The 25,168-nt window shown below is 34.7% G+C and overlaps 1 protein-coding gene across 1 annotated transcript; it reads left to right on the plus strand.

Annotated features, from left to right (window-relative positions):
* The first annotated feature begins 209 nt into the window (after positions 1–209).
* Positions 210–25,168, plus strand: LOC149895621 (uncharacterized). Its single transcript, XM_090118797.1, has 9 exons — positions 210–288; positions 20,088–20,170; positions 20,887–21,009; positions 21,343–21,408; positions 22,825–22,916; positions 23,328–23,408; positions 24,135–24,253; positions 24,508–24,616; positions 24,913–25,168. The coding sequence occupies exons 2-9, from the start codon at positions 20,121–20,123 to the stop codon at positions 25,095–25,097; spliced, it is 825 nt and encodes a 274-aa protein (XP_089974923.1). The 5' UTR covers positions 210–288; positions 20,088–20,120; the 3' UTR covers positions 25,098–25,168.

The raw sequence follows: 25,168 nt of genomic DNA on the forward strand, positions 1-25,168 counted from the left end.
CTTAAATTTTTGAAGCAAAATCAAAACCAACCCTAGTAAGCCACGCCCCCACCCTTTGTAAACCACGCCTACATCATGCTATCTCTCTCACTCTAATAACATTCGAAAGAGACAACAAAAACTACCCTCTACACTTCATCTCGCTCTCGCGCTATACGAGTGAGCGGGACAGCGATAGTTGGTTTGGGAAAATGGTTATTTCTGCTTCAGTTGCTATCGAGACGTTGTAGAGTAAACATCGGAGTGATAATTTGTGATTGGTTGGTGGTTGTGACGTGTTTAGAGGTGGTAAGTAGTTTTTATATAAGATAACTAGCGGTCCGCCCCGGCTTCGCCCGTGGTACATATATTTACGTTTTCTCTGCATAAGAACCATCCTCGTACTTCAAGGAATATAATAAAAAAAGAATTATCGAAATCGGTTTAGCCGTTCTCAAGTTATGCGCTTACCAACACATTTTGGGATTCATTTTTATATTCATAACTAGCGGTCCGCCCCGGCTTCGCCCGTGGTACATATTTACGTTTTCTTTCCATAAGAACCATCCTCGTACTTCAAGGAATATAATAAAAAAAGAATTATCGAAATCGGTTCAGCCGTTCTCGAGTTATGCGCTTACCAACACATTTTGCGATTCATTTTTATATATAAGAATATGTATATTCAGTGATGTGAAACAAAATCTAAAATTTTAATTTATATAATTTTAAATTGAAAGTCTATACTTACTAATATTATTAAGCTGAAGAGTTTGTTTGTACGCGCTAATCTCGGGAACTACTGGTCCGATTTGAAAAATGCTTTCGGTGTTAGATAGCCCATTTATCGAGGAAGGCTAAATATCATCACGCTGACTCACGAGTGGTGCACTGCGGGTAAAACCGCAGGGCTAAGCTAATAAGATATAATCGGTATTTATTAAAATGTAGTCTTCTAATTGCGAACTTTTACATTTTTTTTATTAGTTATAATTATTTTCGACTAACTGTTCCCCGCGGTTTCACCTGCATTGTTCCGCTCCTGTTGGCGAAAGAATTTTTCAAATCGGACCAGGTTCCTGAGATTAGCGCGTTCAAACAAGCAAACTCTTCAGCTTTATAATATTAGTATAGATTCCAGTAGAATAGGTACGTTTTCAGACTTATTCGTTTTTCCGCATTATAAGTAGTATTGTTATGAAGTCATAGTCTATATCTCTATACAAGCAAAAATAAATTTGGAAAATCCCAAAGTGCAAGCATACGACTAAAATAAACGCACATAATACGTATCTCCGTTTTGTCTTTAGGTACTTACCTATTGTTATTACATTCAATATACAGGGTGTCTCAAAAGAAAGTTTATATTTTGTGGATGAATAAAAAAAAAGTAAGCGGTGTATTGAAAAAATGTTTATTAATTATTAAAGTGCATAATATGGGAATTTATTTATTAAAAATAATATCGTCCAAATGCAGTCCATTGCGTTCACGGCACTCATTTAATCGAACACTAAAATTATTTATGACAGCACGGCAGGTAGACACAGTGATGGCTGCCATTTCGTGTCGGATATTTTTTTTTAAATGCACTAGAGAAGTTGGTTTTTTGGCATACACTTTAGATTAAAGAAAAAGTCCATGGGAGTTAAATCAGGGCTGCGTGGAGGCCAATTTATATCACCTCTGCTAGAGATCAATTTTCCCGGAAAATTTTCATGAAATCGAGGTAAAGACATATTGGATGTGTGTGATGTAGCTTCGTCTTGCTGCAACCATGTTCTCTGGTTATAGCCAGGAAAGTTTTGCATTGCAGGCACTAAAAAGTCGTCTACCATCGCTCTGAATTTACTGTAACTGCACGCCCCCTTTCGTCTTCGAAAAAGTAAGGGCCAATAATTCCTCGCTAATTTCTATTCTCGATAATTTCTTGTGGGGGTATCTTAAATCTAAAGTGTATGCCAACAAACCAACTTCTCTAGTGCATTTAAAAGAAAATATCCGGCACGAAATGGCAGCCATCACTGTGTCTACCTGCCGAGCTGTCATAAATACTGTAATTTTAGTGTTCGATTAAATGAGTGCCGTAAACGCAATGGACTGCATTTGGACGATATTATTTTTAAGAAATAAATTCCCATATTATGCACTTTAATAATTAATAAACATTTTTTCAATACACCGCTTACTTTTTTTTTTTATTCATCCACAAAATATAAACTTTCTTTTGAGACACCCTGTAGTTTTGGTTAAATTAGCCATTTTCTTAACCAATCTCCGCATAGTAGACTCTAAAGGTAATAAAAAAGTGATTAAATTAATTTTTACGCAAGCTACCATGTTTCATACGAAAAAGTGTCTATTGACGATAATTTTTAGTTTTCTACATATTTCTGTATGTAATGTAACTGTTTCCGTTTTCATAAAGAATATTTTGCCATTGACAGTATTAAGGGGAGGCTCCCTAAATTTTATGTGAATTTGCATTACCTAATATTCTGAAACAGTCACACATACAATCAAAATGGAACTTTAGTATATGATTTATGGGGTCTTTTTCTTTCCACGTACAAGACAGTTACGTGTAACCGTAAACCGCGGGGCACAGCTAGTAAAAATATAAATTTATATCCTTTTAGCAACTAACATTTTATTTTAGTAAACAAGGATGGATGGATGGATGGATGTTTGTTAAACGCTCACGCAAATACTATTGAACCGATTAGGTACAATGCAATTTGTTATGCGGACTGCAGTTAGCTGAAGACTCAATACAAGACATACCTACTTAGGCTATTTTTCATTTCGGAAATATTCGGGTTTTTCTTTGAAAACGCTGACGAAGCCACGGGCGGAAGTATGCGTCCATTTTTTTAACATTGCCTTTTTGAACCTTCTCTAGATAAATTAATATTCTGGATGATCTGTAGAAACTGCTTTCCGACCGAAATAATAAATAAATAAATATTTCAGGACAATTTTCACACACGGCACGATCTGATCCCATACTAATCTTTCGCTTGTGTTATGGAAACCAGATGGCTGATAAACATACATATTATATAAATTTAAATAAATACTTATATAGATAATTAACACCCAGACACATAGCAAACATCTATGTTCATCACACAAATATTTGCCCCGGGTGGGAATCGAACCTACGACCTCTGGCTTGGAAGGCAGGGTCATTACCAACCAAGCCAACCGGTCAGTCAAATGTTTAAAGTTGTGTATTTGACGATTCAAAAAATTTAAAATACATAATTTTAAACATTTCACAGGGTCGGTCGGTCGTTCAATCATCTATCCATCCATCCTCACAAACTTTCGCATTCGCATTTATAATATTATTAGTAGAATTTTAACCAATAAAATAATATGTATTTAAAATAACACAAAGAGCCTGTATGCATTTGACACAAACACGCATATTATGTTATTACTACACGCATATTATATTACCTGGGTACGCGAGTAACGCCACGGTTTTCAGCTAGTCACAGAAAAAAACAAGCCCGCCTTTTAACAAGTCGATGAAGACAGAATAATCGATACAATTACATCACTAATGTCACGATCTTAGTCTCTTTGTGAGAACATCACTCGCTTGTCAAATGTCAATGGCAAACGATCGGTGTATACGCTTTTGGAGTTTTTGGGACAGTCCCATTTAGAAATATTATGTTTTTGTATTAATTATTTTACGTGTTTTAATATTAATTAAATAAGTATTGATTATTATGTATTAAATGTATTTTAATATTTTTTTTGTTTATATAAAACTAGATTAATGTATGGATTTTAATGATATAATATTTGTTATATTTGTATTCACTTGGATTAAGACAATAAAGATTAATTTAAAGAACAAATAAGTCATACCCGGCTAAAAGTTTTAAATCTGTATGCTGTACCTATCCTCCGGAATAATACACAACGCTTAATACCACGTATTCTCTACCCCTTAAAAATCAAATCCCATACCTTTATCACACAATTCACATCAATCACGCACTTTATTTTTAATTTTTCAAATTGAAGTCTTTAATTACTAAATGTGTTGATATCAAACGCAAACAATATATATATATTACGCTATACTACATAATAAACTTGACCCTTTTTCCACCACAATCGGTTAAAACAACAAAAACGAATTATCCCACAAAATCATCCAACATGTTCACCCTATTGCCCCCCCGTGAACAAGAAAATCAAAAATCTATGGTTAACCTTGTCAATACTATGTGCTTTTGATATGAATCTTATTACCTAAGCAATAAGATTGAAAATCACGTACTAGAAACGCAAAATTAAACTTGTTACATTACCGTTAAATTATATTTTCGACAGGCTTTGAAGTTTGCGAAATTATCTATTTTAATATAATAAGACTACTATTTCCATCCGAAGTCGGATGGAAAATTAATTTTCGTAAATATTTCGTAATCATTTCAAAAATCCAATCATCTATCTTTACTAATATTTTAAAAATAAATACATAGTTTGTATATTTATTTATTTGGTTCAACGTGCAAATACATTGTATAGGTAGGTAATGCTTGTTAATTAATTTTTCCTTAGTCCTCTTTCTTTTCAATCTTTTCAAAACAAAATCCTTCAAAACAATATCAACTGTGACAATATCTTTTGAGTGTTGATAGTTTTTTTTTTACTTATTTCGAAAAGAGCAATAGTTTTACTAGAAAATTTATTTTCAATAATAGATGCAATCAAATGAAATTGACAGTTTATCTACTTACTAAGTGTAGAAAACTTTGTACCAAATATAAAACACAACATTACACCAATCTTACTTGTTTAATCCATACTAATATTATAAATGCGAAAGTAACTCTGTCTGTCTGTCTGTTACTCAATCACGCCTAAACTACTGAACCAATTTGCATGAAATTTGGTATGGAGATATTTTGATACCCGAGAAAGGACATATAGGCTACCTTTTATTGCGAAATATGTACCACGGGCGAAGCCGGGGCGGACCACTAGTATTTAATATTTATAAATTTATTAACGTAATCAAAAAGAGCATTTAACCCTTCGTGTAACGAAACAAGACGGGCGGAAAATGGCCCTAAATATTATGCTAACGGGTTAAGTATCTTTTACAATTAAGGGTTAATATTTGACTAGTTTGACCCCCGGCGCCTCTCACGCTTCCCCTTTTAATTGATATCAATTTTTTAAATGTGGTTGATTGCTTTTTTGATCAGATTAAGAGGCTTAATACATTGTTGATACAGTTTTGAATATACTTAATTTTAAATGTGCTTATATATATGTACTAGCTTTCAGCCGGCGGCTTCGCCCGCGTAGTTAAAGAAAAACTCGCATAGTTCCCGTTCCCGTCGGATTTCCGGGATAAAACCTATCCTTTGTGTTAATCCAAGTTACCCTCTATACGTGTGCTAAAATTAATTGTAATCGATTAAACATACCTACACACCTACACAATATACACAAACACACACATCCATCCTCATAAACTTTTGCATTTATAATATTAGTAGGATAGTAGCATAGGATTCGATAGGATAAGTATTTTCGATACCAAGTCGAATCTTTTTAACCAAATTACTAAAAATTTCAATTGCAATGAAATCATCTATTAAATTAAAAACGTTTGTAGGTATGTATTTTAGAAATGAAATACCAAATCATTAATACCTTTCGATTAAATGGGCTTACGTATTTAACGTAAACACATTATTAAAATCGTTTATTTGTATAGGTAGTTAGCCCCAAGGCAAATGAAAATGACAGCAATTAGGTAATTGTCAGCCATTGTTGGTCGGTGACATCTCTTTTGTTAAAACACTTAATTACTATTATAGCCTTATTGTGTTAGATATTACGATTTACAATACAAATACAAATAAAAACATATGAAAAATAGTTTATGTTATATTGAATTTTCTATGAAGGAAATGAAAATTCACAAAAATATCATAATTTCACAATTTCTAGATATTATGTTAACTTAACTGTCAGTTAAAATTACAAATACATAATATGTACATATTGAATATAAACGTCAAAATATGTATAGGTTGTATACGTAGTATATTATTATTAGTCTGTGGTATACGTTACAGACGAAGCGGGCGAAACCGCGGGCGGAAAGCTAGTAAATAGTAATTAATACCTAGAGTAAAAAAGACACGATTACATTCATGAAACTGTTGTATTGTCACCGGTCCTTGATAAACACATGTACAAATTTGAATTAAATCTGTCCGTTTAAAGTGAGTCTATAATTTATAGAGTCCAAACTTTAAAGGAGTCTGTTAGATACAAACGTACAGGTTAAGCTAATAAAAGCTAATATCAAGGCATTATCAAGGTACCTAATAAGTGTGGGGTGCGTGTTATTAGATGTTACGAATATAAATCTATACTAATATTATAAAGCTGAAGAGTTTGTTTGTTTGTTTGTTTGTTTGAACGCGCTAATCTCGGGAACTACTGGACCGATTTGAAAAATTCTTTCGGTGTTGGATAGCCTATTTATCGAGGAAGGTTATAGGCTATATATTATCACGCTACGAACAACAGGGGTGGAGCCACGGGGGTGAAACCGCGCGGAGCAGCTAGTATGAAATAAAATATTTAAATACTTGTTGTGTGTAATATATACGTATGATAAAATACATACTTACACTAAAATATTGTGTGTTAGCCACAATAAGCAAGCAGAAAATAATATCCTACTTTTAACGGTGCATATTACATCAAATGAACATAGAGCAAGAGCAAGAGCATTATTTCGTCATCTTTTAGTGTAAACGAAAACTCGTATTCATTGTTGTTCAGTATTAGAACACTGCATAGAATCTTTTCGAACGCACGAACAACGAAAGAATGACACCGTAAATTGAATTGTTTTCAAAATCATTTTAATGTCGAATAATACTAGACTAATATTAACTTTTAACAATAAAATGTTTTCTCTAAATTAAAAAACAGATAGGTTTCACCCTCAAAAACCTTCGACTTTCCACTTTCCGACTTTTCCGTATTTCTGTACAGTGTAAACTTGACAATTAGTGTAATCACATCGCCTCAAAAGAAACTACAAACGTATTGTTACTGTGGCTACAACTAACTGGAGGGTTCGAATTGTTGTGTGTCATTTTGTTGAAGTGAAACTTCTTTATTGGGGTTGGAAAAAAATTTAGTGTAACATTTTTCATTACGCGTGACATTTTTCCGTTACGCGCCATCTTTGATTCGACGTATTTCTGTAAAGTTGCATATACATAGTAAATTATTTTTTGAAAAATAAGGTCATAAAGAAGTTTCACTTCTTACGTGTGTACCTACACTAGTACACGCACACATTTTTAAGCTATTGTATAGCTTCTATCGCGGGCCTTGAGCGCGGGGACCGAATCGAGAAAATCCGTAACGAAAAAACCTCACGCTCCCCACTCCGACGGGCTCGGAGGTCTGGCTTGAAGGCTGAAGGCATAGCATGCAATACCTTTACCGCGGCAGTCCCCGAGTGCCACACGTCTTTTTTAATTTTATTGTAAGTACATAGTAGGTATCACAGTAGGTATCCTAATAATACTATAAATTCAAAATTTTGTGCGGATGGATGGATGTTTGTTAAGTTCTTTTACGCATAACGCAAATAACTACTACTGAATCGATTACAATGAAATTTGGTATGTAGGTAAATATAGGGTATACTTACTCATTCAAACTCAAACTCATTTATTTGGCACCACATTATACAGAAATAAGGTAATTAAATAAAAACATTTTCTGTGGTGTAACTTCTTCTTCTTCTTCTTCTTATCAGCCGTGGGACGTCCACTGCTGGACAAAGGCCTCCCTCAAGGATTTCCAGTACGACCGGTCACCGGCGGCCTGCATCCAGCGGCTCCCTGCCACTCGGACAAGCCCCCCTAGTCAAGTGGCTTTCTGTTAGCGTACCGTTCAATAGAATAGACTACAAATGTATGAGATTGACGTAACCTGTAGATACGTTTATCTACAGCCTACGTCAATCTCATACATTCGTAGTCTATTCTATTGAACGCTACGCTAACAGAAAGCCACTTGACTAGGGGGGCAGGTCGTGTGTCCATCTTGTGGGAGGTCGTCCCACGCTTCGTCTTCCCGTTCGTGGCCTATACTTTAGGGATTAAAATCTTTTTCTTAAATACTCTACGAAAAATTCATTTCATTTAGCTTTCTGCCCGCGGCTCTGCCTACATTGTTAATTGTAATAGCTTCGTCAAGAACTACGCTATCCATTAGTGAAAATAGGCCAATTTTAAACAAAGCGATTGTTAAAAATTGGCCTATTTGTCTGGCATAGGTAATGTAATGTAAAATTAACAATATTAGGGCAAAAGGGATAGGGGCGTGGCCGGAAACGGAAGTCAAATATTGCGTTGTTTCAACAAGGAGTTAATATAAGCGTTTGTTTTGTTAACGTCAATATTGTTTGTGTGTGTTGGCATTTCTCTAATCTGTAGTGTAATAAAAATAGTTATATGCTATTTTATGTTGATATACAGAGTGTCCCACTATTGGTATACTAAGCGCGAAGGAACTTGTAGTTTTGCATACACTGATCAGGAAGAAATATAATATTTAAACAACAAAATTACGTCAATTTTTTTATTAGTAAGCTAGTACATCATCACTTTTCACTACATAGTATAAAACAAAGTCGCTTTCCCTGTCCTTATGTCCCTATGTCCCTTTGTACGCTTAAATCTTTGAAACTACGAAACGGATTTTGATGCGGTTTTTTTTATAGATAGAGTGATTCAAGAGGAAGGTTTATATGTATAATAACATCCATTAAATAGTGGAGAAGTACTGTTACTTTTGAGGTTTCTAATGTGATGTCGTAAAAAATTACATTTTTTCCGCTTACATTGCAAACGCAGGCTGAACCCTGCGAGTTATATGAAAATAATGTACCAAGTATTATACACATTGAAAAGGTCTACAGAAAAGTCTGTGATGGTATATGTCTATCTCTTATGGATAACCCACAATAACTTTTTTTGTCATTTACTTTTTACGACAAATAATGGCTAATTTTTGGTGCGATTTTAACCAATACAGCATTAAACCTTAACCAATTAAATACCTTGAATACATTGTTCGTTTAATATAGATCTATATGGCCCTTTACACCGTATGATTTAAGTGAATATTTTCGAAGATATTACAGATTTAAAAATTGCGGGACGTAGCGTTTGCGGCGTTACCAGCCGGCCGCCCGGCTATAAACTCAAAACTCAAACTCAAACATTTATTAATTATTCAATTAGACTTCTTCTAGAAGCACTTTTGAAACGTCATTAAGTACATATTTTTAACATTTACCACCGATTCGGAAAGCAGTATCTACGGAGAAGAATCGGCAAGAAACTCCATAGTTGCTCTTTTTAATCATGTCAGATTTATAATTTTACAAATTACATATGTAATATCATAATATATTATCATAATATACCAAAGAACTGTCCTGTGGTTTTTACGCGACAACCCTCCATGGGTTTTTATCTTCCATATATTCCTTAATACTGTAATAGGCTATCTATTTTATACCCGTGCGAAGCCGGAGCGGGCCGCTATGTTTTTATATACAACGTTCACAGTTTTTCTGTAGTGTATTTAGTATCAGCATTGCACCCGTGCGAAGCCGGGGCGGGTCGCTAGTGTTTTTATATACAACGTTTTTTGTTGTGTATTTAGTATCAGCATTGCACCCGTGCGAAGCCGGGGCGGGTCGCTATGTTTTTATATACAACGTTCACAGTTTTTCTGTAGTGTATTTAGTATCAGCATTGCACCCGTGCGAAGCCGGGGCGGGTCGCTAGTGTTTTTATATACAACGTTTTTTGTTGTGTATTTAGTATCAGCATTGCACCCGTGCGAAGCCGGGGCGGGTCGCTAGTAAATTATAAAAACAAAATAATATATTAAAAACCAAAACATTAATATAACAAGAACCACCAATCATTTTTATTAAATTTCATAAAAAAATATTACAAAAATATTCGTTCTCACTAATATTTACATTTAACTGAACATTTTAATACACTACTAAATTATCTATGATTTTAACAAAAATCTTACAAATATACACGCACCCTGTTGAAATAATTTATTATCTGTATTCGCTAATCTGTGCTCAGCTAATGCGATCAGCCTCTAGGGATGGCTTTGTTTATATGTATATAGGGGATAGATGCACAGTATAGATGTACTTAACTTTTATACGATTATGCGAAGTTTAAATTGTTCGATCATATCAGATTTTTTTACCAGAAATTGCAATAGAAAGAAACACAAGTTAGGAACTAAAAAACAATAAAGTTCAACAGAGAATACGAATATTCTAATTAACTTTTACAAGTAAACAGAAAAAATACAGTTAAACACTGAAATCCCTATTTATAATATTAAAAATGCGAAAGTAACTCTGTCTGTCTGTCTGTTACACTTTCCCGCAAACCTCTCAACCGATTTTGATGAAATTTGGCACAGACAATCTTTAGACCCTGAGAAAGAACATAGCTTTTATCAAAAATGAAAAATATCAATGTTAGTGAACTTAGCAGATCAAAAAAAAAATGTGAGTTCTTATCGCGTGCAGTTGAGTTCTACAGTTCCTGATACTTTTTAGAAATAGTTCTGGCGTTTTTACCTTAAAAAACGACATTTGAAAAAATTTATCTGCCAACTTCCCGTAGCAGATCATTTTTAGCAGATCAAAAAAAAATGTGAGTTCTTATCGCGTGCAGTTGAGTTCTACAGTTCCTGATACTTTTTAGAAATACTCGCGTAAAATGAAACACTAGAAAATTTATTTATGTCATATTTCATTTTCATCACGCCGTAGCATCATGTCGTAGCATCACGCCTTAGTATCATGCCGTAGCATCATGCCGTAGCTTCATGCCGTAGCATCATGCCGTAGCATCATGCCGTAGCATCATGCCGTAGCATCATGCCGAAGTATCACGCCGTAGCATTACGCCGTAGCATCACGCCGTAGCATCACGCAGTAGCATCACGCCGTAGCATCATGCCGTAGCATCTCGCCGTAGCATCATGCCGTAGCATCATGCCGTAGCATCACGCCGTAGCATCATGCCGTAGCATCACATCGTAGCATCACACCGTAGCATCACACCGTAGCATCACAGCGTAGCATCACGTCGTAACACATGCCGTAGCATTACGCCGTAGCATCACGCCGTAGCATCACAGCGTAGCATCACGCCGTAGCATCACGTCGTAGCATCACGTCGTAGCATCACGCCGTAGCATTACGTCTTAGCATCACGTTAAGCCGGGTCCAGGTCGGGTTTTTTCAAATGTCGTTTGTTAAGGTAAAAACGCCAGAACTATTTCTAAAAAGTATCAGGAACTGTAGAACTCAACTGCACGCGATAAGAACTCACATTTTTTTTTGATCTGCTAAAAATGATCTGCTAAGTTCACTAACATAAAATATCATATGTTTTTTTTATGTCGAAGCCGCGGGCGGTAGCTAGTAATTAATACATAAGTTAAGACGTCATAAACACTTGAAATTCATTTAAAAGTTTCTTAAATCTATACTTATAATAAATCTGTAGAGAGGCCAATTCTGTACATGAAATATATTTAAAAAAAAACTATAAAGGGGTGATAAGGGATCGCTACTGATGCCAAAAATGCAATCAGTAAAATTTTTGTCTGTCTGTCTGTCTGTCTGTATATTCGTTATAGAAACAAAAACTACACGACGGATTTTAACCAAATTTGGCACAATTATTCTTCATACTCCTGGGCAGGTTATAGTAAAAGAATCATGTAAATCGGTGTAGAAACACCAAAGTTATACATGAAATACGCTATAAGTCATCGCGCGTGAATACAGAATCATGCCATAAGGATTATTTTTGTGTATCATTTGCCGCGTTCGACGCGCTGCGCGGCGGGAGCTATAAAAAGGCGGCGGGTCTGCACCCGTTTCGCGTTGTCACGGCATCACGTGTGAACAGCTGAACCGATTTCGATAATTCTTTTCTATTATATTCCTTGAAGTACGAGGATGGTTCTTAAGTAGAGAAAACGTAAATATGTACCACGGGCGAAGCCGGGGCGGACCGCTAGTATTAAATAAAACACAAAAGCATTATTATAATTGTTCTTGCAAAAGGTCAGTTTTGAATGAGGCATGAGGCTTTAAATAAAAAGGCGTTCTCTCACGACGATCGTTTATTTGCGACTGACTTAATCTAATTACAATCATAACAATTATAATATATTTAAGATCTACAAAGTCTAGCACACATTTTTTTATTACAAAAAATTAATTTTAGAGTTAGTAAAAGTGAATTCTGTGTTTCATTTAACAAAATCTATAAAATGCAGTTCCATGAAGAGTTAACAATACAAAGTATAAATTATCCCTACTAATATTATAAATGCGAAAGTAACTCTGTCTGTCTGTCTCACAGGTACGCTTTCCCGCTTACACCTCTCAACCGATTTTGATGAAATTTGGCACAGACAATCTTTCCTGAGAAAGAACATAGGCTACCTTTTATCAAAACACCACGCGGGCTAAGCCGCGGGCGGAAGCTAGTACTTTATAAAAATAACCCCAAATCCCAATTCTTAAAAGTAAACATCGTTCAGAAACGAATCAAAATTTTCACCTCGCACCCCGCAGGTAGTCATAATTCAATTTATTTCGCATTCTGTACATGTCACCGGTGGTTTGAATACTGTATCAATTGGTTTGGATTTAACCGACTTTATCAAAAGAGGTTATACAGAAAAACATATCTATAAAACTGAAGAGTTTGTTTGTTTGTTTGAACGCGCTAATCTCAAGAACCACTGGTCCGATTTGAAAAATTCTTACGGTGTTTGATAGCCCATTTATCGAGGAAGGCTATATAATTATCATCACGCTAAGACCAACAGAAGCGGAGCTACGCGGGTGAAACCGCGGGACACAGCTAGGTAAATGGGCTATCTAACACTAAAATAATTTTTCAAATCTGACCAGTAGTTCCTGAGATTAGCGCGTTCAAACAAACAAACTCTTCAGCTTTATAATATTAAAGTATAGATAAGAGATGCTCATTCTCAAATGAAATATCAAATTCAAATCGATAAAACCGGTAAAATCGATTCAGAAAACAAACGAGATTATAATTACCTTCAGACAGGAAGCCACAGCGGATATGAAGCTGCGACGACTTCCGGTGACGTCACCGGCTCTACGTTAAGGAAATATTGCTGGAAAATTGATTTTTCATACTTTTCAGTTGATTTTTAAAGTGGGATTGCGTTTCAGTTTTATTTTTTGTGGATAAATGGATAAACTATGAATAAGTGAGCCTTTTGTGAACGGAATTTTGAGAAAGCATACATTTTTTATTTAAGTTCACCATTAAGCTGATACGTCATACTTTGCGACATATTTTATTTACCTATATTGATACTTTTTTCTAGGGATGTAACGATACATGATTTTGCCGATACGATACCGATACCGATATTTGTAGTAATGTATCGGCGATACCGATACCGATACCGATATCGACGGCTTGGTAGAAAAATAAATAGTGAATTATGCATAAAAAGTTACCAACATTTAACAGAGACAACTGTTAATCGTATTCTTTTATTTAATAATGCCAAATCAAAAAACAACAAAACCATTTATTTTAGTACATATTATTATTTTACGAATTCAGTTAAACTTTAAGTAATACACATACAATCAGTACCTAATAAAAGTTTACTATAATGGTAGAGTTTTTTCAGAAAACAAAGTGCGCACGCGCGGGCGGCCTTCGCATCGTTCATTGGGCGCGGATTTTTGAATTATTTGATATCAAAAAAATTGGTTGTTTGTAAAGTAGGTTTACGATCGAGATGTTTACGTGATAACATAATGCAGTGGCAGCGCTCGAGATGAAACGGGAGATCGGTCCGTCTCTCTCTCGTTATACCTGCGATCGCGCTCGTGAGGTTTTGGTGTGACACAAGTTTATGAACATGTCACCCGACTAAAACGATTTTAAAAACGTTATCACGTTAAAAATTAAGTTAAGAAAGAATTTAATAAAAAAATATCGGTATCGGTTGATTTATTATCGGCGATACCGATATATCGGCTTGCCGATATATCGGCCGATATATCGGTATCGGTATCGGTATCGTTACATCCCTACTTTTTTCATATTAATTTGGACAAAATCTACATACATATCTGAAAGTATGAAAGTTTTTCAATAAAGTGTGCTTACCACAATAATTAAAATACCTAGTTAAAAGAAAAGAAAAAACCACAGAAAAAACACACTATATATTTTATTAGTCCATGCTTAAACTAATGCAATTATTGTATTGTCACCGATCCTTGATAAGTGTACAAAGTTTGAAATCAATCTATCATAAGCCAATAAAAACTTTTTAATGACTGGCTCTGCTAAACCCTCGCTATTAGTATTATATAGTGTTTTAATATCTGTGGTATCAATAAGATAACAATACTTATACAGGGTGTCCCACTATCGGTACAGTAAGCGCGAAGGAACTTGTAGTCTTGCATACACTGATCACGTAATAAATACTTAAAAAACAAAATGACGCCAAAAATTTTTTGCTAAATTTTTCCTGAAAATCCATGTTTTCTTCTCTAGCTTCGCGCAGCCGGCATAAACCGCTTCGATAATGTGAGCATTTTGTCTATGAAAATATATAATCTTAAAAGATAGCTCACGTGCTGGTGGCAAAGTTGTCTTAAGAGATGCCTACGTCCTAAAATCTACCAGAATACCAAATTTCAGCCCGATCCGTTTAGTGGTTTGGGCTATGCGTTGCTAGATCACTATGTCCGTCAGTCAGTCAGTCCTTTTGTTTTATAATATAATAAGATTGTTATACAATAATGAATATAACAAAACTTTCAAACATAAACAAGATGTTCCAAAAAGCATCGCGTCATCTCAAAATACCTTTAAGAATATTTGCATAACAACACAGTCACCCGGCGTTCCCTGAATATTAATATCGATATCTGTTTTCATTCATTTATAGAAAAATTGATTCCTAACACGCGTCTTGGTTCACAATGATGTTAAAAATTCACTGTTTTTTCATCGTTTATATTCTGTTGTAGGAGAGTGAATTAGATTGATTTTGACTTTAGAGCGCATTCTTCAATCCTTGGTTTAAAATTCCAATAAAATCCTATCCTACTAAGGGCCGATTTTTCAATGCTTGGATAAAACTTATTCGTCGAATAATGTATAAAACTACCATTTTAAAAACGTATTCTAATTGCCCGTATTTGACAGTTTACGTGACATTTTAATATTATCGTGTAATACTTTATTGGACGGATAAGTTTTATCCAAGCATTGAAAAATCGGCCCTTAGTACTAATATTATAAATGCCAAAGTTTGTGAGAATGTGTGTGTGTTTGTTACTCTTTCGCGCAAATACTACTGAACCGATTACAATGAAATTTACCAAACATATAGAGGATAACTTGGATTAACACATAGGAAAGGTTTTATCCGGAAATCCCACGGGAACGGGAACTATGCGGGTTTTTCTTTGAAAACGCGGGCGAAGCCGCGTGCGGAAAGCTAGTAAATATATAAAAAATGTTGTGTGGTTTTATGAAACCACGGTAAAAGTGAAACTGTTCGAACGGTTCCGAACACTGCTTTGTGTAGCGCATGTCGCGTGACGGTCGGCTGCCGAGTAGGTATACCGTATACCTACTCGGCAGCCGCGATACACGCGACATGCGCTACACAGACCAAACAGTTTGAGACGATGTAATAAAAGTTTCACTTTAAAAATAAAGTAGTATGTCTTGTTATCATTTTTAGTCCTTTTTTGGTGCGACACTTGAAAATCAAATTCAATTAAGAAAATATAAATTTCATAGAAATATAGGTTTAGTAGATACTAGATTTCCGCCCGCGGCTTCACCCGCGTTTTCAAAGAAAAACACGCATAGTTCCTGTTCCCGTGGGATTTCCGGATAAAACCTAGCTTATAGACATTTTCCAGTCTTATGGAAATTTTCCTGTCTTAAATTTTCCTTTCTCATGGAAATGTCTTATCGAAATTTTCCTGACATATAGAAATTTTCCTGGCTTAAAAACATTTTACAAACTTATACAAATTTTCTTTATCTATATAATTTTGCGACAAAGAGGTATGGGTCGTTTCACCGCTGTCAAAAGTTACCCATGGCCATGTCACATTACAACGAATAAACACACATAAACACACACATTAGTATGGATTTATATTATTTATTATTCCTATAGCATTCGTGTGATACCAATAAATACGGTTGTCTGGAAGAAATCGCTATTTAGCGATAAAGCCGCCGTTGTTACAATGTATCCTAAGTTAAGTTTCAATTTGTAGTTTATCCAGAGCAATAGGTAAAATTATCACATAAGTATGTTATTTATTAGGCACTAGCTGCTCCGCGCGGTTTCACCCGCGTGGCTCCACTCCTGTTGGTCGTAGCGTGATGATATAGCCTTCCTCGATAAATGAGCTATCTAACACCGAAAGAATTTTTCAAATCGGACCTTTAGTTCTCGAGATTAGCGCGTTCAAACAAAAAACAAACTCTTCAGCTTTATAATATTAGTCCTAGATTAGCCCCAAAATGTGTAGAATGTTGATCTAGGGCCTAGGCAGTTAATTTAAACATTCCTTCAATCAAAACGTAAAATATTCGCAAAGCAGTTGTGCTAAGTCCCCACAGCGAACGGATATTACAAATTGTGACTCGAATGTGTTTGCTGTAAGTGAGTTTCAGACGGAATGACATTTCGTTATAATTTTATATGTATGCTTATATTATAATGGAAGAGTTTGTTCGTTTGTTTATAGACCGGGAGATACTGACACAAAATTTCGAGTCATTTGTAACAGGATGGCGGTTCTACAGGGGTCTTAGTACGCAATGACAAAAAGAAAAACGATGGCGTGAACGCTGGTACCGGCGGCTTAGTCGCGTGGGCGTTGGTCGAACTCGTCGGAAAATAGCGAAAGTCAAACGATTTGTAACAGTATGGCACTTATTTTTCCTGTAAGTTTGAGGATCAACGAATATAAATACAAAATTTCAAAGATCTAGGTGTTGGAAATCTTCACTTATATAAATTAATACTAAATTAATTTTTCAAGTATGACAGCACTTTTTCCCCCTACTAGAAGTATGGCAAATATAATAATGGTCACATTTTATCAAATACTCTCCAAAAATCCAAATGCAATACTGGTACAAAAAGTTTGGCGAAATCAAAATTTTTTGCAGATTTTCGGCGGTATGGCGACCATTTGGAATCGTCCGAAAAGTATGGCATGGCGATTTTCGTAAATGGCTGCACGACGATAGTTACCTGTGCAAAAGTTAGCCTGGTACAAATGGTTGAATGATTGTTTTATTTAAATCAACACATTCGCGTCGGTATGGCGGGCTGTAAGTCACACCGGAAAAGTATGGCATGACACTACCGCCTACTACTTTTTTATGGGCTATCGGTAAATTCTAAAATTTTTGTGTTACAAATCGTTTGACTTTCGCTATTTTTCCGACGAGTTCAACAAACGCCCACGCGACTAAGCCACCGGTACCAGCGTTCGGACCATCATTTTTCTTTTTGTCATTGCGTACTAAGACCCCTGTAGAACCGCCATCCTTGTTACAAATGACTCGAAATTTTGTGTCAGTATCTCCCGGTCTATTATTGTTTTGAATAATTAATAGATGAAGTTAGAATAAGAAAAAAAGCGTGTACCGAGCATAGGTGTCTGAAGTGAAACTTCTTTGCAAGAGTCAAAGATACCGAAATCGTCGCCTTACTGCATGACGTGACGGTAATGTCATGACGCGACCTTGAAATATTACACTCAACGCGCCTAAAGTTTTACTACTAAAAACTAAAAACACGCCAACTCTTGAATCACTCTATCTATTAAAAAAACCGCATGAAAATCCATTGCGTATAGTTTTAAAGATTTAAGCATACAAAGGGGCATAGGGACAGAGAAAGCGACTTTGTTTTATACTATGTAGTGATGAAGTGAGTAAAAATCTTAAGGAGTCGGTTACATACATACATACAGGTGAAGATAGTAAAAGCGTGTTAACGTTTTGAGTGTGAGTTTGAGTTTGAGTAAACAATACATAATACTTTGACAAATTGGCATTAGGGGAGTATCGACGAATAAACAGGATTACTCTGTGGGACAGTAATGTTAATTAGGGGTTCTTTTGTATGGAGTGACGAAATTCCTTTACTTTTAAATATATTTATTTATTTGTTGAAACAAAAATGAGAGATCATAATGCTTATAGTCATTCTTTCTAGCTGATTGAAACGTATTCAAAAATAATGAAGAAGATTGAATAAGTATTTTATTTATATTTGATTTAATATTTATTAAGTTAACATGACCAAAGATGTAAGTATTATAATATGTATTTTGTAATTTTTTCAATAAATTTTTCTGAATCCAATCGGAGAAAAATCGTAAAAATAATTAAAATCGGTTTAGCTCAACTTGCGTAGTAATATAAGGAAGTAACCACAGGAAGTAACCTTAGGAGTAACTAACAGGACTTAAAGTAAAAAAGAACACAGATAAATAATAATCTGATGTTTTTTTTTGTTTTGATGTTTTGATTGTTTAGATGTTTATTAATAAATAATTTGAAAATTTGATATTTGAATTATCACAGAATCTAATTTTTAACCACATAAAATAAAAGCAAAGCCGCAAGATCAAGTAGGTACAAAATAATTACCAAAAACACAAGTCTTTGAACTTTCTCCATAAAGATAAGTAATCTATCAAATTGACAAAATCACATCACTTTGTGATAATCAGCTTGTAATGACGCTGTCAGTCAGTATCCCGCTGTGAAAGGAATTGGCTTCCGTTTTTAGCACTGATATTATGTAGGTATCTTAGTTATTTTTAGGGTTCCGTAGAGAAATCCGTTTTTATGTTTATTTACTCATTTAAAGTAATTTAAAATATAGATTAGGAAATATAGATTATATATAACTGAAAGAATATAAAAATTCCTAAAAGTTATATAAATATCCAAAAAAATCTCAGCCAATTATTCGACAAATTATTTTTAACAAAAGAAAAAACTAAACATGTAATAACATAACAAACTGATCAAGAAACATCAAAACAATATTCCCTATCAAAAATTTGTCTGTTTGTACACCAAACCGCCTGCACACGACCGGAAGTCATAACATTAACCCTTGACGTCATAACCCTCAGCATGCCTGCCATTTTAAGTCCATATTGTTTATTTTAATATTTAATTAAATAAGGGAGCTCTATAATCCATTAGCATCAATATTTAGCTAGTATCGTTTATTTTAAACTAGCCGTTTAACCCGGGTTAATCTAATAAATCTTATTAATTTTATAGACTAGATATATGCCGCGTGGTTTCACTCGCGGACAAAGACGCGGGTTAAAACAAGTATTTATACATATATACGTAGATTATTTGGCATTCTGTTAAGTGGTACATAAGCTACACCACTGCTAAGTATCATTTAAATCCGTTCATTGGTTTTAGCGTAAAACGGTAACACACATCAATATATTCTTACAAGATTTCGTGATGTTACTTGATAAAAAAGAGGAGCGACAACATTTTAACAAAGTTGTGAGCAAGATTTTCGCTCACAATCTTTGACGTACAATAAACAATGAAACTCACAATCACGCTCAAAAATTATTAGAAGCAAATAGTTTTCAATAAATTCGATTATCTAATAAGAAATTGTAATACTGACATGATTTTAAAAGAGCAACTATTGAGTTTCTTGCCGGTTCTTCTCCATATATATCTACTGCTTTCCGAATCGGTGGTAATTTTAAAATAAATTAAATATCATTCTGGTTGTTTATAGTACTTAGGTTAGATTGCGAGCGTAAATAGTTTCAGCTTTGTAACAAATGTTTATAATAAATATGAGGTTTGTGTTTATAACAATGCTGATAAATAAGTTTTTGTCCACAGCTCAGCAAGCATCATGCATTGAAATGAGCCGCCATGTCGCAGCCTCCCTTCCCTCTCCCCTGGGGACTGCAATACCAGCACAGGTATCATTTTTGTTTTTTAATTATTTAAATCTAAAAAAGTAAGTAGAAATAAAACGTAAATTGAGAAATACAGCACAGAATGTGGAATTATAACTTTGAAAAATTTTGCAATGCTGTTTTCCAGAACGACTTATTTTATTTTATTTTATTTTGGTACAGTAACAGATTGCAGAACAATTCCTTATATCTAGCTCTTATCTAATAATACATATAAATTCTACAACCCAATTAATACCGTACACAGCTTTGAACCAAAAAAGAAAAACCGTTTACATTATGACCATGTTTTTGTTCCTAATCCATATCTATACCAAGCTATAGCCAGGAACAAACATAAACCAAGAAAAAAAAAATTCTAACAGAGAGAAAAAAAAAGCTACTACATATTTAAAACTTGTTGTTGTTATTGTTTAAATAAATAATTGCTCCAAAATAAACCTAAATATAAAGTGTGATAAGCAAGTAAGAACACACACGTAACACAAAATGTGACATTCGACACACGTGACACAACACGTGACATTCGACACACACATACACACACAGCTTTTTTAAGTTTTGGCTCAGGTGGCGCAGGTGTCCGGTAGAGCTCCAGAAACATTCAGGTATTAAAAAGTACACTAGAGACCGTGAACCGAAACTTATATGCTTTAGAAAGAAGATGTTTCTTACGGCTCTGGGATCTTACTCTATTCGTTCTTATTATTAATTCCCAGAGACCCCGGAACGCCCCGGCGAGAGACAGGCTACGACGCACACACGCACGCGCTGCACGTGCACGCACACACGCAGCCGCTGTACACACACAGACACACACACATCGAACCGCCACAGACGCAGTGAGTATAAACTATTTAAAAAAATTAAATTGTAACACAGGAAATTTCAAATAAATAGAATCACTGAAATAGATCGTTGATATACTTAATTCAAAACTCGTTTGAAATTTTAAATATTTAATAGTAACGAAAATGATCAAATTAATCTAAGTGATATTATTTAAATTAACTGGACTATAATATATTGAATATTAATCTATAAAAATGACACTGAGATGTTTTTCTCTCACCAATCCATAACATCTATTGATTTTAAATAAATTCGAACCTTGTTTCATGTTCAAAAAATATTTATCAATGTTTTTCTCTTAAATAAACTAATATTTAATTCAGATGCAAAGGAGAGAGTGAAGACACGCGAGAGTATCGCGACTACAGAGATCAATATCAACTGCACAGGTAATTAATTAGTACTATAAAGTTACTAGATTACCGCCCGCGGCTTCGCCCGCATTTTCAAAGGAAAACCCGCATAATTGAGTATTTGAATTAAATTTTTTTTTGTGATAATTGGAAAGATTATATATTAGTTTTATAACAAAACTGTTTTTATTTTTATTTTTTTGCAATAATTCAAAAGTTATTTCAAAATAAAAATTAGTCTTTGAATCCAGTACCGAAGACACGCCGGCAACTCCCGAAGCGTCACCCAAGCGCGTGTGACGTCATAATGTTAATTTTCACTCATTGCAGTTGATAGAACAATAAATATAGTTTGAAATACTTAACAGGATAATAAGGTAAATTTATGAAATTATTGTATTGTTACCGGGTTTTTATAAGTATACAAAATTTAAATTAAATCCGTCGGTTTATAGTGGGTCTAAATCGAATCGAAAGGAGAATTGGTTACATACAAACATATGTTTTAAGCTGATCCTGGCGATCCTTATCAGGATAAATTTATCACATAATTGTATTGTCATCGGACCTTGATAAGTGTTCAAAATTTGAACAAAATCCGTCGGTTTTAAGTGGGTCAAAATCGAGTCGAAACTTCGAAAGGATTCTGTTACATACAAACATACAGGTGAAGCTAATAAAAGCGTGTTAATACAGTGTTTTGATCTATTTAATTTTGTTGTCATTATTAAATTACATATTAAATATATTAATTGTTAATTATATTACTTAAATTTATATTAAAAATGGTGAACCTCAAAAGTTATCGTTTTGTACCATTATGTACGAATACTACAAAGGCAACTCCTGACAAAAATCGGTGATCATAAATATATCAACATCTGTTCTTGATGATTCTTATTTTTTTCGTAACTAACTAACTAATTCGGAACCAACTAACAAATCGTATTTTAGCAATAAACTTTCAATATTATTGTCTAGTCACGTGTAATAGCCGTAAACGCACAAACGCTATGTACTGCAGTTAATACATAGCTATAACATTATGACGTCACAACTGTGGTGACCAGTCATGGCGCGTTTGTAGTCACGTGATTCTAATTTAAATTTCATCAATTTTTAATTGCTTATAATTAACGGAAAAAAAATTTTTTGAAGTTATTTGTATTAAATATCAATATTATTAATAATAAAGTTTCAAAATACATAAAAAAAAATCAATATTTTTTTTTATTCAAATACTCAATTCCCGTTCCCGTGGGATTTCCGGGATAAAACCTATCCTATGTGTAAATCCAAGTTACCCTCTATGTGTGCTAAATTTCATTGTAATCGGTTCAGTAGTATTTGCGTGAAAGAGTAACAAACACACACACACAAATCCTCACAAACTTTACTTAGTTATAACTATTAAGGAGACTGTTAATAGAATTAAAATATAAACAATTGTAGATGCAGTTCGTACAGCAAAAACGCAGAAGAAGAGAATAAGAGTCGAGAGGAGACTGTGAGCAGCTCGGCTGACCCGTGGGGAGACCGGCTTGGTGAGACTTCATAGAAATATTTATTTTTCCACGAAAGATAAAATAAGAGAGCAATAAATTTAAAAAATTTTTTACTTGCCGAAGCACTACTAAATAGGTAGAAAATAACACGGTGAACAACAAGTAAGAAATTAAATTAGAAAAACAGACATTTTATCTCATAGTCTTACCGATAACAGAAATAATAACGAAGCAAGTTAACTTTTACACCGAACTCAATGACTTTGACGAAAAACTCGAGTTCGAATCCCACCAGCTCGTAATCGACGTTTTCAATACTTTAAAAATTTCTCATTTAAAAACATTTGAATGTTATACAACATGTGTATTTAAATAAATGACTGAAAAATAAATAAAGCATTAAAACTATTTCTCTTCATTTTATAAATTTGATCGTCTTTCCACAACCAGTGAGCAGTTCTCTCTGCCAGGCCAGCAGTTCCCGAGCTGAAGCCTCCTCCCCGCACCAACATGTTAGCACCACGCACTCTGGTATGTTCATTGAAATTAAAAGTACTTTGCTAATTATATTTATAAATGACTATACAGAGTATAACTCATCACACAATTTAAAGGTAAGGAACTCGAGTATTTAGTTCTTGATAAATTGTTATTTGAAAATTAGTTTTTAGGCGATTAACACACGGCACCGCGCACCGCGGCGGTTGGCAGTGAATCCCTACGAGGAACGGACCATTCGACCGCGCGGTCGGGCGGTGTATGTGTGTTTGGTATCAACTACTCTGTGGTATCAACGGATTTAATAGAAGCCAATGCAACTTGAGAACCGCTTCACCGCCAACCGCGGCGGGACGCGGCACCGTGTGTTAATCGCCTTATAGTTACTAAATTGGAGTTTGAGCAGCCTAATGTTGGGGTGTATATTTAAAAATGCGAATGTTTTATCTGTACTTAAATAAAACAGTTTGAAGAAAGGAATTATTCATCTGTTTAATTCTGTAAAAAAGACACAGCTATTATTATTAACTTCACAAATATAAATTGTTTTAAAGGATCACTAACAAATAAATAATTTGAATTTGACCATATCACGTTTACACATTCTCGCGAATAACGTGGCAAATGGTTAGACGAATAACCAACATGATTGTGAAAATGTGTTAAATCTACTTGTTCTATATACTTACTTGTTACATATACTTGTTATATTAAATGCATATTTAATGTTTAAATACTTATATTAAACATATCCGCCAGGCGGCAGACGTGGAGCCCTACAGCTCTGGCAGTTCCTAGTGTCCCTGCTGGCGGAGGGCGCGCGCTGCGTGGCGTGGACCGGCCGCGGGCTGGAGTTCAAACTGCACGAGCCTGAGGAGGTATGTACATACATACATACATACATAGAAACGAGACACTATCACCAGGTACTTAAAGTCTTTGAACGGATTTTAAGTTCTTCGTTGCGTTTGTTTCTTGAGAACTTTGGACGATTTTGATTCTTTTGTTTTTGTCCAGTTTTGACAGATTTCTAGCCGGTTTTTGTTAAAATGACACTAATTATTAAGTTAATAAGTACATTAACATATATATGATGATATGATATGATATTAAACACACGATCCACGGACAGGTTGCACGTCGTTGGGGAGCGCAAAAGAACCGGCCAGCTATGAACTACGACAAACTATCGCGATCGCTTCGCTACTACTATGAGAAGGGCATTATGCAGAAAGTTGCTGGTTTGTGTTGCTGTTGTTTTATTTAGTATTAGCTAATTATTGTCCTACTAAATATTATAAATGAGCAAGTTTGTACGTTTGCTTGTTTGTTAATTGTTACTCCTTAACGCAAAAACTGCTGAATCGATGTTCATGAAATTTGGCACACACATAGATAGTAACTTGGATTAACAGGATAGTTAGGTATTATCCAAAAATCCCACGGGAACGGGAACTGCGGGCGAAATGCTAATTGCTAGTATATTTATAAAATTTATTAAAATATCTTCATATAAATAACACATTTTAATTTGCAGGTGAACGCTACGTTTACAAATTCGTCTGCGATCCGGAAGCCCTGTTCAACATGGCGCGCACCCCCCCTCCCTCCTATGACGTCATCTCCCAACTCTACTACCCCCCCTACATCCCCACTACTAGTAGTAATGACTATCCTACTACTACTAGTAGGAGGTACTATGATACGCAGTTTGATACGTAAAAAAGTGGTTTTGAAGTCAAAATGATTAGGAGTCGTTTTTTGTTAATTGTGAAATAACTTTTATATTATTA

Source organism: Colias eurytheme, chromosome 31, assembly GCF_061535395.1.
Source record: "Colias eurytheme isolate Ceu_HAF_F1 chromosome 31, ilColEury1 Martin Lab GWU primary, whole genome shotgun sequence".
NCBI classification, from domain to species: domain Eukaryota; kingdom Metazoa; phylum Arthropoda; class Insecta; order Lepidoptera; family Pieridae; genus Colias; species Colias eurytheme.